The sequence below is a fragment of the Strigops habroptila genome, chromosome 6 (assembly GCF_004027225.2).
Source record: "Strigops habroptila isolate Jane chromosome 6, bStrHab1.2.pri, whole genome shotgun sequence".
NCBI lineage: Eukaryota > Metazoa > Chordata > Aves > Psittaciformes > Psittacidae > Strigops > Strigops habroptila.
This window is the reverse complement of record NC_044282.2, coordinates 35,085,361-35,100,193: the sequence shown is the minus strand read 5'-3', so window position 1 is coordinate 35,100,193 and position 14,833 is coordinate 35,085,361. Positions and strand designations below refer to the sequence as shown.

Here is a 14,833-nt window from a genome sequence, read left to right as displayed (position 1 = left end):
AAGTGGTATGCCACAATTGACATTGCCAATGCATTTTTCTCAATCCCTTTGGCAGCAGAATGCAGGCCACAGTTTGCTTTCACTTGGAGGGGCGTCCAGTACACTTGGAACCGACTGCCCCAGGGGTGGAAACACAGCCCTACCATCTGCCATGGATTGATCCAGACTGCACTGGAACAGGGGCAAGCTCCAGAACACCTGCAATACATTGATGACATCATCGTGTGGGGTGATACAGCGGAAGAAGTTTTTGAGAAAAGGGAGGAAAATAATCCAAATCCTGTTGAAGGCCGGTTTTGCCATAAAACGGAATAAGGTCAAGGGACCTGCACAGGAGATTCAATTTTTGGGAATAAAATGGCAAGATGGACGCCGCCAGATCCCCACAGATGTGATCAACAAGATAACAGCAATGTCTCCACCAACTAACAAGAAAGAAACACAAGCTTTCTTAGGTGTTGTGGGGTTCTGGAGAATGCACATCCCAAATTACAGTCTGATTGTAAGCCCTCTCTACCACGTGACCCGGAAGAAGAATGATTTCAAATGGGGCCCTGAGCAACAACAAGCCTTTGAACAAATTAAACGAGAAATAGTTCATGCAGTAGCCCTTGGACCAGTCCGGGCCGGGCCAGATGTGAAAAATGTGCTCTATACCGCAGCTGGGGAGAATGGTCCTACCTGGAGCCTCTGGCAGAAAGCTCCAGGGGAGACTCGAGGTCGACCCCTTGGCTTTTGGAGTCGGGGATATAAAGGATCCGAGGCCAGCTACACTCCCACTGAAAAAGAGATACTGGCAGCCTATGAAGGGGTTCGAGCTGCCTCAGAAGTGATAGGAACTGAAGCGCAGCTCCTCCTGGCACCCCGGTTGCCTGTGCTGGGCTGGATGTTCAAAGGCAGGGTCTCCTCTACACATCATGCAACTGATGCTACATGGAGTAAGTGGGCCGCACTAATTACACAACGAGCTCGAATAGGAAATCCCAGTCGTCCAGGAATTCTAGAAGTCATCATGGACTGGCCAGAGGGCAAAGATTTTGGGATGTCACCAGAAGAGGAGGTGACGCGTGCTGAAGAGGCCCCACCATATAATGAACTGTCAGAGAGTGAAAAGCAATATGCCTTGTTTACTGATGGGTCCTGCCGTATTGTGGGAAAGCATCGGAGATGGAAGGCAGCTGTGTGGAGTCCCCTGCAAGAAGTTGCAGAAACTGCTGAAGGAGAGGGTGAATCGAGTCAGTTTGCAGAGGTGAAAGCCATCCAGCTGGCCTTGGACATTGCTGAACGAGAAAAATGGCCAGTACTTTATCTCTATACTGACTCATGGATGGTGGCAAACGCCCTGTGGGGGTGGTTGCAGCAATGGAAGCAGAGCAACTGGCAACGCAGAAGTAAACCCATCTGGGCTGCTGCATTGTGGCAAGATATCGCTGCGCGGGTGCAGAACCTGGTGGTGAAAGTACGCCACGTAGATGCTCATGTACCCAAGAGTCGGGCCACTGAGGAACACCAGAATAACCAGCAAGTGGATAAAGCTGCTAAGATTAAAGTGGCTCAGATGGACTTGGATTGGCAACATAAGGGTGAATTATTTTTAGCCCGGTGGGCCCATGACACCTCAGGCCATCAAGGCAGAGATGCAACATATAGATGGGCTCGTGACCGAGGGGTGGACTTAACGATGGACACTATTGCCCAGGTTATTCACAAATGTGAAATATGTGCTGCAATTAAGCAAGCCAAGCGGATAAAGCCTCTCTGGTATGGAGGACAATGGCTGAAGTACAAGTATGGGGAGGCCTGGCAGATTGACTATATCACACTCCCACCAACCCGCCAGGGCAAGCGCTATGTGCTTACCATGGTGGAAGCAACCACCGGATGGCTGGAAACATACGCTGTGTCCCACGCCACTGCCCGGAACACTATCCTGGGCCTTGAGAAACAAGTCTTGTGGCGACACGGCACCCCAGAGAGAATTGAGTCAGACAATGGGACTCATTTCCGGAACAACCTCATAGACACTTGGGCCAAAGAGCATGGCATTGAGTGGGTATATCACATCCCCTACCATGCACCAGCCTCTGGGAAAATCGAACGGTACAATGGGCTGTTAAAAACTACACTGAGAGCAATGGGTGGTGGGACTTTCAAACACTGGGATACACATTTACCAAAAGCCACCTGGTTGGTCAACACTAGGGGATCTGCCAACAGGGCTGGCCCAGCCCAATCAGAACTTTTACGTACTGTAGAGGGGGATAAAGTTCCTGTGGTGCACATAAAGAATTTGTAGGGGAAGACAGTCTGGGTTATTCCTGCTTCAGGTAAAGGCAAACCCACTCGTGGGGTTGCTTTTGCTCAGGGACCTGGATATACTTGGTGGGTAATGCGGGAAGATGGGGAAGTCCGATGTGTACCTCAAGGGGATTTGATTTTGGGGGAAAACAGCCAATGAACTCAATTGTACGCTGTTGCCTGCTCTATAACACTTTTATAGCCCACCAGCTAGATATCTTCAGGTCGCCAGCAATTGACCCTGACTTCCCTCCGATCATCACCTCAACAAAGAATGAATTTTGAGGAAACCAGACGAGCTCAGCAGTGACCAGATGAGTTTGGCGGTATCATCAGCAGGCAACAACCGAACACTACATACGGTCCCTCCTGCCCTGAAAGACTATTACAAGAGATGGAGCCTGACATCACGGACTGGATGAGTTCAGCAATTTTACAGGGATTGGTCCATGGACTAGGGAATGATATCTTTCTCTGTGTGTGGGTGTGGGTGTGTATATATATGTGTATATATGGGACAGGGGTGATGGTGTGCTGAGAGATGCGGGATCTGAGCATGACATGAATGGTATGGAATAAAGGGTGGATACTGTCCTGGGTTCAGCTATAGCAGTCATTTTTCTCCTTCTTAGTAGCTGGTGCAGTGCTGTGTTTTTTAACTTTCAGCCTGGGAACAACGCTGATAACACCAATGTTTTTAGTTGTTGCTAAGTAATGTTTATTCCAACCAAGGACTTTCTCAGTCTCATGCTTTGCCAGGGAGGAGGGGAAGCCGGGAGGAAGCAGAGACAGGACACCTGACCCAAACTAGCCAAAGGGGTAATCCATACCATGGCACGTCATGCCCAGTATATAAACTGGGGGGAGTTACCCGGAAGGCCCAGATCACTGCTCGGGTCGGGCTCGGTATCGGTCGGCGGGTGGTGAGCAATTGTATCCTCTCCCCTTGTTATTTCACTAATCATTATTATCATTGGTGGTAGCAGTAGTGGTTTTGTATTATACCTTAGTTGCGGGACTGCTCTTATCTCAACCTGTGGGAGTTACATTCTTCCAATTCTCCTCCCCATCCCTCCGGGAGCAGGGGGGAGGAAGGGGGGGAGTGAGCGAGCAACTGTGTGGTTCTGAGTTACCGGCTGGGCTCAAACCACGACACAAGCCAAGTGTAAGGTCCTACACCTGGGTCGGGGCAATCCCAGGCACTGCTACAGGTTGGGCGGAGAAGAGATTCAGAGCAGCCCTGCAGAAAAGGACTTGGGGGTGTTGGTTGACGAAAAGCTTAACACGAGCCGGCAGTGTGCGCTTGCAGCCCAGAAAGCCAACCGTATCCTGGGCTGCATCAAAAGAAGCGTGACCAGCAGGTCGAAGGAGGTGATCCTGCCCCTCTACTCTGCTCTTGTGAGATCTCACTTGGAGTACTGCATACAGTTCTGGTGTCCTCAACATAAAAAGGACACGGAGCTGTTGGAGCGAGTCCAGAGGAGGGCCACGAGGATGATGAGAGGGCTGGAGCACCTCCCGTATGAAGACAGGCTGAGAGAGTTGGGGCTGTTCAGCCTGGAGAAGAGAAGGCGGTGCGGAGACCTCATAGCAGCCTTCCAGTTTCTGAACAGGGTCTACAAGGATGCTGGGGAAGGACTCTTCATTAGGGACTGTAGTGGTAGGACAACGGCTAATGGGTTCAAACTTAAACAGGGGAAGTTTAGATTAGGTATAAGGAAGAAGTTCTTTACAGTGAGGGTGGTGAAGCACTGGAATGGGTTGCCCAGGGAGGTTGTGGATGCTCCATCCCTGGCAGTGTTCAAGGCCAGGTTGGACAGAGCCTTGGACCACGTGGTTTAGGGCAAGGTGTCCCTGCCCATGGCAGGGGGGTTGGAACTAGATGATCTTAAGGTCCTTTCCAACCCTTACAATTCTATGATTCTATGATTCTATGATTCTATCATTAGAAATTTAAAAGCTAACATTTTCTAGTAAGAAAGACTGAAACAGTTTCATTCTACATTAACGGAAGGAAGAAAATTAACTTTGGCACAGATTTAGAAATTCTGAATCCCTCAAAGACCCTAGGGTGAATACCACTGATAGTATTGGTTGGTTTCCAAGACTCTTCATTCACCAGTTTCCATGGCAGGATTTCTGGTACACAGGTTATATCTTGTAAACAAATTCTACTGACATCAGCTGCATAGCAATTGTAGAGTATGCTTAAAGAATACGTGCTTGGTCCTCCTCTCTTTTCAAGCAGAATAAGTGACTACTTAGTTGTGTGCTTATGAAAAACTGTAATTCTTTCTTGAATACCACAGAATATTTCTCACCTAAATATCACCTGACTTCTTACCTGGCAAACAGCTACAGTAAAATTCACCAATCAAATCATGGCAACGGCCTCCGTTTTTGCAGGGCTTGGAGGAACATTCATCAATATCCATGGAACAGTTTTTGTCTGAAAGAAAATTAAACGTTAAAGCTATAAATCATGCTGGGTTTGGGTACGCAGAAAAGCTACTTCACAGTGCAAGTGACAACTACACAATTTAACTTTCTGGGTTGGAAACACTATTTCTGCTTAAAAGCTTTAAAACTAGAGATATTTCTAGATCATAGCTGATGATAGTGAACAAATTAAATATTTTGAAGGAGTAAGTACGAGCTATATTTGCAAATGTTTTGTGTATTGTAGCATTACATCTGAACACCATAATTGGTTTGACTATATGCCACATTCTAAAAAATATTTTAGACTTAATAACCTTAGCAACAATAATAAGAAAAATGTTTCTCAAGGTTGCTTCCATGTTTAGATGAATGAAGTAATTTCTCAGATCCCAACAGAAAACCACAAATTCCCTCAACTGTTTCTTCATTTTTCTGCATTTAAAGAGATTTGAGTTGTAATTCAAATTAATTCAAATCTGAAACAACAGAAGTATAGGACAACATACAGAAGATGTATACAGAAGACTATTTAGAAGACAATATATTAGGCGGATTATGAAAACAACTCATTTGGCATACCAAAGAAAATCCACAGTTCCTCATCTCTCTACTGTGCACTGCATTAATATAGAGCAAGCTCTACCCTGATAGAATTTATACTGGGATCTTCCTGATCCATAACTGATCTAGAATGAAAGAACAACTGTAGAGATTAAGAGTTCCCATGAATACCAGAAGCTACTCCAGCAATACAGAAGGAAACTATAGCTGTGACAGATGTGAGCGAGCAGAATGGTCATTGGTATTCTATACAGAAAGCGATGGAAGGATCCTTGTGTAACTCAAATGGGGTATATCAGGTAATGTCTCCCAGGAATCTCATTCTAAGGAGCTGAATTCCAGGATCACATGGGGTTTCTGGGGTAACCAGAGCTCAGACAATCATAGATTCATTCCAGCAATAAATGCATGGCTGGCAGAGGTGTAACCTGGCATTTTTGTCTTTCTTAACCATATGATGTTCTTCGAGCTAACAGGTAAAAATAGAATTTATGTAAAAATAAAACACAATTGACAGAGGAAAAAGTCATAAGGCAGAGGATGGGGGGGGAGAGGAACCCCCTCTTCTTTACACTGATTCTCTAAAATAATTATTTAGAAAAGGCTGTACGGGGAAGGAAGCAGAAGCTCATAGATAAGGAGAATGATGGAATCTAGATAAGACTAAGTATGTCGGAAATACTGCACGCTCACAGTAATCTGCTGTATTTAATCATTCACTACAGATCATAAATCCAGTTAAACCAGTAGAATGAAAGCTTAGGTTTTTAGAGGGATTTTTTGGTTGGTTGGTTTTGGTTTTTTTAGTATTATAAATGTATAAAAGAACTAGCAGAACTTTTAAGAACACCGGACTTAAGAGTGATAGGGTATTAACTACCAAAACATCATTTTGGAAATGAATCATTGTTCGACACTGTCCTGCATGACATCCTTGTCTCTAAATTGGAGAGACATCAATTTGATAGATGGACCACTTGGTGGATAAAATACTGGCTCGATGGCCGCACGCAAAGAGTTGTAGTAAATGGCTCGATGTCCAGTTGCAAACCTGTAACGAGTGGTGTCCCTCAGGGATCGGTGTTGGGCCCAGTCCTGTTCAACATCTTTGTCGGCGACATGGACAGTGGGATTGAGTGCGCCCTCAGCAAGTTTGCCGACGACACCAAGCTGTGTGGTTCGGTTAATACACTGGAGGGAAGGGATGCCATCCAGAGGGACCATGACACGCTTGTGAGGTGGGCCGATGCCAACCTTATGAAGTTTAACCAAGCCAAGTGTAAGGTCCTACACCTGGGTCGGGGCAATCCCAGGCACTGCTACAGGTTGGGCAGAGAAGAGATTCAGAGCAGCCCTGCAGAAAAGGACTTGGGGGTGTTGGTTGACGAAAAGCTTAACATGAGCCAGCAGTGTGCGTTTGCAGCCCAGAAAGCCAACCGTATCCTGGGCTGCATCAAAGGAGCGTGACCAGCAGGTCGAAGGAGGTGATCCTGCCCCTCTACTCTGCTCTTGTGAGATCTCACTTGGAGTACTGCATACAGTTCTGGTGTCCTCAACATAAAAAGGACACGGAGCTGTTGGAGCGAGTCCAGAGGAGGGCCACGAGGATGATGAGAGGGCTGGAGCACCTCCCGTATGAAGACAGGCTGAGAGAGTTGGGGCTGTTCAGCCTGGAGAAGAGAAGGCGGTGCGGAGACCTCATAGCAGCCTTCCAGTTTCTGAACAGGGTCTACAAGGATGCTGGGGAAGGACTCTTCATTAGGGACTGTAGTGGTAGGACAACGGCTAATGGGTTCAAACTTAAACAGGGGAAGTTTAGATTAGGTATAAGGAAGAAGTTCTTTACAGTGAGGGTGGTGAAGCACTGGAATGGGTTGCCCAGGGAGGTTGTGGATGCTCCATCCCTGGCGGTGTTCAAGGCCAGGTTGGACAGAGCCTTGGACCACGTGGTTTAGGGCAAGGTGTCCCTGCCCATGGCAGGGGGGTTGGAACTAGATGATCTTAAGGTCCTTTCCAACCCTAACTATTCTATGATTCTAAACTACAGTGAAAGTTAGATCAGATGATAAGGAACTACTTCTGATGCTCAGTATAAGAACAAACTGGAAAGATTGCCTGAGGAAAATAAGGACTGGTGTTGGACTTCTTTAAAGTGAGACAAACATATAAGAGAAATAATATATGTATAGTGTAGGTTTTCTGCTGGGGTGAGGATGGAATAGGTAATATTTACTGTTTTGTTCTAGTGTTCTAGTCATACATTTTACAGAGCAAACACACTGTGACACTGAAGAAGGTCCAAAGGCTTTTATGTTCATGCAGTGAATTGGATTGTCTGGAAATTTGCCTTGCCACATGGTAAAGGTCTTAAGTTACTTCGGATGTGATAACAGAGCTCCCACTTTGGAACCTAGTGCTTCTATCCAAACCTTCATCTCCACTGTGTGTCTCTACCAACACACATTTCTGTCTTAGCCAGACAAGACAGAGGCGAGCCCAGCATGCAGTAGGAAAGAGACACAAAGGATGAAAGTATTCACACTAGTAGGCAAACACATTCTTCGTGCGCACTATAAATGTGCGTGGTTAAAACTACAGAAGGGTAGGTGGAAAGTCCTACTCTTACAAAGAGAGCAGTACAGCTTTTGGCACAACCAACCTGTATCTGCCCCTCAAGTCTTTCTCATGAGAAAATTGTAATGAGACAATGAGCCATTTCATGCTTCCCTGAATCTCTTTTCCTGTAGGTGGATGTGAAAAGCCCTTACTCTTTTATTTCAACACTGACTTTTAAAAAGACACTGCATTTCCACTCTCACTTCCTTTCCGGTACCTTCCTTCCACAGAATAGCAAGCATATGCACTAACTCAAATCCTGTGCTAACTTTTTTTAGTTACACAGTACATTTTAGTTACACAGTACAATGTACTGCAGGTCACTTCTGGTCACTTGCAGCTGCCAGATACAAGCAGAGAAAAGACATGTCGGTTATATCTACTGAACTGTATGTGAGGAAACAGAAATGATCTGAAAAGGACTGCTGAGGACCTCAGCATATGAGCCCTACTGCAGTGCTGTGAGGGAAAAAAAAAATCTCAAATGTATTTAAAAAACCAAGAATGATTTTGTGTAGTATTGATGTGTAAAATACTTCTGCATAAAACATTAACTACAATGTTCCATGTTTAAAAATAAGTGGAAGAATGCAGGAAAAGCCACACAATTTATTCAACAACTGAAGAAAGCATGCTGTCGGCAAAGGCTTAAAGAGCTCCATCTGTTTCATTTCGAACAAACAAAAACAAGAAGTGACTTGATTACAGTGTAGAAGTGTCTTTACAAAGAGAAAATACTTGGGTAGCAAGAGACTTTTTCATTTTTGTGTACAAAAGGTAATGAGACACAATAGCTTGAAGTTGAAGACAAAAATTTAAATAAAATATTAATACAAACTTCTAAGTATGTTTGTGATTCCTACTAGAAAAAAATGCCAGTGAAATTCTGACTTGTCTTCATGCACTCGTATGAGGATTTAAGCCTTCTGGATTCATCGTGTGCTTTATTCAAAACTAAGTAATTAGGTTCAGTACAAGGTGGTTAATGGGCAACATTAACCACCTTCTGGTCTACAATCCTAACGTAGACCATACAACCAGCAATCTACAGGTTAGAAGACTTCCAGAATAAATGTACTCATTCTGTAGCCTTCTATGGGTCTTTCCTGGGAAAACATCAAGACAAGACCGTGAGCCAGATATCCTTCTGATAGCTATAAGCCCACCCTTAGGCAGCTGGGCTCTGTAGCATCATTGTCATCATGTGAAATGTGCATGTCCTGTTTTTGGAGATTCCTCGGAAAACTGGCTGTCAGGTGCTGCTCTTCTGCTACCAGAGCAAATAACCCATGCAATTTTGTTTCTTTCTGACAGCAAAGGTGTCAAGGAAAAAAGTATACTAATAGAAGTTGTATAAACAGCTTTAAAAATACCACTTTGCACTTAATGCTTTTCCCCTCCTGCCTCAAGGCTCAGATCTGGGCAAGCAACAGCCTCTGATCAACCTACTGTTTAAGTGAAGTCAGTCAATGTCCCCATTATCACAACTGCAGCCCTGTAGCCCAATACATGTGGCATTGCCATTGCTACCATCAGGCCACAGGTTTGGTGTCAAGCTAACACCAGATGCGTCAGGACATGTCTAGTGGCCAGGTGGATCTTGCTTAATTTGTTTTAGTCTTCCTTAATTTTGTAAATTGCATCATGTTATGCTTATTTTTAATAAGATGTAGACAGGAATAACAAGCAGTTGTGCCGTACAGAATGAACTAATTATGATCCTAGAATAAGGCTGCAGTGTGAAGGAGTACAGGGGAGAGAGCAGAAGCCTTAAGGATGCATTTATAGCATGGTACAGGAGACTCCAATGCTATTAACAGCTTGCCTGTGGCCAGTTACTGGTAACGAAGCAAAAAATCTAACATAGGAGCTGGGCAAAAACAGTTTTAGGATTGATGTAAACAACATGGACAAAGAATGAATGCCTAACATATGTAAAATGTCTCAAATATAGCAAAATCAGTAGTTATAGGGAGTTGCAGAACTGGGGGTGGGGAAGGAAAGGCGTTGAAAAAATAAAAGAAAAAATCAAGACAAAGAGAAACCAAAGAGTAAAGAAGAAGAGTCAACAAGTTTTCTGAAGACGGCACCAAATATGGCTACTAGTGTGGTTGCACTAAAACTGGTAGTGTTATACCTTTTACAGTATGACTCTGCCAAAACAAGAAGGTGCCCAAGGTGAGTTGCTTCACTTGTTAAAAAGACAGCCAGGTATATACTGGTGTCCTGGGTTCAGCTATAGCAGTCATTTTTCTCCTTCTTAGTAGCTGGTGCAGTGCTGTGTCTTTTAACTTTCAGCCTGGGAACAGCACTGCTAACACCAGTGTTTTTAGTTGTTGCTAAGTAATGTTTACTCCAACCAAGGACTTTCTCAGTCTCATGCTTTGCCAGGGAGGAGGGGAAGCTGGGAGGAAGCAGAGACAGGACACCTGACCCAAACTAGCCAAAGGGGTATTACATACCATGGCACGTCATGCCCAGTATATAAACCGGGGGAGTTACCCGGAAGGCGGAGATCACTGCTCGCGTCGGGCTGGGTATCGGTTGGTGGGTGGTGAGCAATTGTATCCTCTCCCCTTGTTATTGTCCCTTATCGTTATTATCATTGGTGGTAGCAGTAGTGGTTTTGTATTATACCTTAGTTACGGGACTGCTCTTACCTCAATGCGTGGGAGTTACATTCTTTTGATTCTCCTCCCCATCCCTCCGGGAGCGGGTGGAGGAAAAAGGGGGGAAGTGAGTGAGCAGCTGCGTGGTTCCGAGTTACCGGCTGGGCTCAAACCACGACAACTGGGAAATACAATTTAGTAGGAAAACCTCTGGTACAATGCTAGTTGTTACTGCAAAGGAGTTACTGAACAACAGACTTTCCAATATCAATGATTTCAGAGATTTTTTTCCAAAAAGGAACTGTCTGCTACAAAAAGCTAGAGAAAAAATTCTTCTTTAAGATGCCATTCTGTTTCTCAAATTTGCTAACAGAATATCTGGGAGGGATGGAAAAATATGCAGTGAGGAAGATGACTGGATGCAGCTTTTCCTATCTCAAATATCTATTCACTGATTGCTCATGTTGTAACAGAAAATTTAGTCCCAAGAGGTTAATTGAGACAGTTACAATAAAAATCTTCACGTAGTTGGAAATTTTCTTGAAATCCATGTTATTTTACATATTTTACAGGTGCAATTATGTAAAAAGCAAAAATTGTGCTTACTATGCTGGCCTATCACTTTCATAGTACAATGACATCCATGACCTTAACTGTTTAGAATACGACTAGAAAACACATGCAAAGAAAAGGAAAAAAGAGAAATAGTTCATAGAAAAAGTATGGAGTTAAGGAAAAATTTGGTTAATTTCCCACAGTAACTCAGGAAGACTAAGACTTTCAACCATGTTTTCTGGAGTCTTCTGTGCGTGCTTTAATCACTGTATGAGCTTTTCTTGACATGATTACTTTTTCTTTGCTAAGGGCCTCCCAGCAACTGACAACATTTTTTTTATTGAAAACCAAGCCTAACGTATTACATTATTATGTTACAGTTTATCTAAAATTAATTGAATACACAGTCACACCCAGAAAGATATTAAAGTATGTTCTACATACATTGCATTATGCATGACAATTATCATCACTATTGAAAAAAACCCCATTATATCTGAAGCAGATAAACCGAAATACAAAAACCTTCAGTAACACCTCCAGTAGACCAATAATAAAGTAAATCCCATATAAACTAATTAAACTTCTGATTGAAGAATTAACTTATCTTTTGTCAGACTGTTCCAACTGTTACTACTCACCTTCTAATTTAAACAAGTCAAGCATAGTATTTGCAGATGGAAAACTACTGGAGAAATGTACCACTTGCTTTCTCACAAAAAAAAAAAAAAAGAGACACTGCTTGTTTTTTAGATGACTGGAAAAAAAAACATTGCTACTGAACTATAATTGATTTGTCTTTCATGCAATTCAATAGTTTTTAATGTATTATTTTATCAATTTTTTCCGTAATGTAATTTGCAACATGATGAAACTTAAACAGACTTTTCTGCACTCTACTGATTGTTATTTTTCCACTCAGTGTTCTATCCTGAATTTCTTTCAGGGGAAGCAGATAACACTTACACTTGACATGATGAGAAATATTCTCTAATAACCACAGAAATACATATTGAATACATTTGCATGTATGCATAAATAGTGTTTATTTTCCAGCACGTTAAGTTTACACGCCCAGCCATGGGGAGCCTGCTCCTGGCAACCTCCCTTCTGGAATGTTTGTGAAAACCAGCAGCCCATTGGCACTGCTCTAACTGAGCAGAGGGAAAGGCAGTCATACTTTCCCTCTCATCCAGCATGGGCCCACTATGGATCAGAGCGCTGGTGGCAAGGAGCTGTGGGAACCATACCACTCTCTTCAGTCTTCAGCTTCCAGGTTTTGGATTGGTTTGAAAAACCTTAAGCACTTTGACTAGAGATCAGACATAGGCATGTTGTTTACATTAACCTAGTCGTTAGGAGACATCAAAGAAAATACCTGGCTTTTGGGCTGCTTCTGTAAGGGCCATTGATGTGGAACAATAATCTGATTTATGTTATGCAACCAGGACTGAGTATGTTCTTCACTATGAGGGTGGTGAGACACTAGAACAGGTTGCCCAAGAACTTGTGGATGCTCCATCCCTGGAAGTGTTCAAGGCCAGGCTGGATGGGGCTTTGAGCAATCAGTGGCCTGGCAAACATGTCTAATGGAAGGTGTCTCTGTTCCTGGCAAGGGGGTTGCAACTAGATGATCTTTAAGGCCCCTTCCAACCCAAACCATTCTATAATTCTATGATCTGTGACTGACTCTAAAGATGGGCAAGCATCAATAGCTTTCTCAGGCTAATTCTTTCCTTTGAATTATCGAAGACAGGACTGGAGATGATTAGCATGGATGCAATAGAGGACGGAGCGACTCAGTTATTTTAAACTGTGCAGTAGTCCTAATATTAACTAAAAACATCTGGATTAGCCAAAAGCTGCCTAAAATAGAACAGCTTTTGCAGACTTGCTGAAAACAAAGCTTAGAAAACCACTGAAAAAGAACGCACAGGAAAAGATTTTTGAAAGAACAAAAAAGGTATTACCTTTTCCCTTGTGATGGAGTGAGTTGAGCTATGAAACACTGCACATTCGTTCATAATTTTGGTTTTCAAATGTTCAGTGTTGCGGGGACCATTTGTTTAGCCACAATGGCTACTACGGGATTCCTAAAGCTCATGAGACATGTCAGAGGAAATTACATAGATTTGATCTTCAGAAAGCATATTAAAAGGCTTGCAAATTTACTTAGTCTGCAATGTAAAGCCTAACGCTTATTTAAGTCAACATGTCACCTGATGGCAGATTTTGACTGTTGATTCATACTGCCTCATGACAATGATAAACATGAATGAGACACAGGCAAAAACCTAAAACAAGGATCGTGTTACACACAGAGAATTCATATAGACCATGATATAAGTGAGGAAGTCAGATTAGGAATTTCATGCATATAAATAACAACAAAATTCAGTGCTAAGTGCTAAAGTAAAAATCACTTTGGAAACATCTATTTTCTACCCAGTGTTCTGTGGTGCCAACATCCTCAGTTAGGGATTACTTCTACACTCAGGCACATGTGCATAGTTTTGAAATTCATTTAATTAATAATCTCTTATAAAACTTAAAATAGGCAAAGAGTTTATAATGGACAAAATATAATCCCATCACCTATTTGCAATTAAAAACCCATGCCTTCTTATACCAGAACACCGACTTACAAAAATTCTTGGGTTCCAGTGACTGATACTACCAGAGAAAATCCACCCAAATAATGAAAAAGGTCAGTAACCAGCACTGCATAAAATTGCCCCCTCCTTCTGTATCACTGGTGAATTCCATTATAGCCCACCTGATTGATGCTTTGATTCAAGGTGCCTTACTACTTAAGGTACTGAAGTTGTCCTGCTGTTCCCTACTTCGCCCGTCTTCAGGTTCTGATAATGCCCAGAATTAACCAGTCTGGATGTGCCAAACAAGTCTTTTTAATTTTTGTGGCTTGACAGGTTAACAGATATGGTCTGCCTTTACCATTCTCAACTGCCAGATGTTCTTGAAACCCTTCTACTTGACAAAATAAAACAAAATATTGTGAGGTAAGGAGGTGGCAGTGATGCCATCTGTCCATTTGTCCAGTAGCTCTTTACTATGGGATAATTACAGTGATCCTGTGTATGCTGACTCCCGCAAGAGGGCATTTGAGAGCAAGCTTTGATTTAATAGAAAGTCTTTTCCTTGTCTTCCTTAGGGCTGCTTGTCTCTGTCTGCCTATTTTGGTCAGAGTAAGTCCATGCAGCAGGTTGCAAAGTTTCCAGCATTCAGGTGCACACCCTTTTAGCAGTAAGAATTACACTGGAGAGCAGAAGCTTGAAGAAGACCCCCTGCTCCTCTCAGCACTCTCTCGGGTACTTAGAATGCTGTTGTCCTGCTGATTTTCCGCAGCAGGAGAGAGCTGCTCCCTCCATCCAGGCCTGCTCCCTCCTTCCCACATGGGAGCCTCTTCCCAGCTCTGCTCCCAGGGAAGGAACAAGCTCTGCTGCCTGTGGAGCATACACAGCCAAGGCCATTCAAACAGGCAGCTGTCTCCCTCCTGTCCAACGCTGCTCTTCCAGCAGAGCATTCATGCACAAGGCATGCAATATCAAAGCCGAGTTACGCTGCCAGGACAGTGCTAGTAAACAGTAAGACAAGCAAACAGCTAGGCTTAAGACAGTTTTTGTACCTGACCAGCTCAGATGATAAAGCTAAACTCTACTTGGAGATGTCTTTTAAAATGCTAGGAAAGCAAAAGTACATTTGGATGGGGGCGGGGGGGGGGGGGGGGGGGG

General features: G+C 43.5%; 1 protein-coding gene across 1 annotated transcript in view; it reads right to left on the bottom strand.

The window, feature by feature from the left end:
• Nucleotides 1–14,833, bottom strand: part of EYS (eyes shut homolog) — a 797,046-nt gene that overhangs the window by 580,086 nt on the left and 202,127 nt on the right. Inside the window, exon 13 of the mRNA XM_030490420.1 lies at nucleotides 4,643–4,747. Coding sequence (XP_030346280.1) covers nucleotides 4,643–4,747 — 105 coding nt within the window. The remainder of the gene's footprint in view (nucleotides 1–4,642; nucleotides 4,748–14,833) is intronic.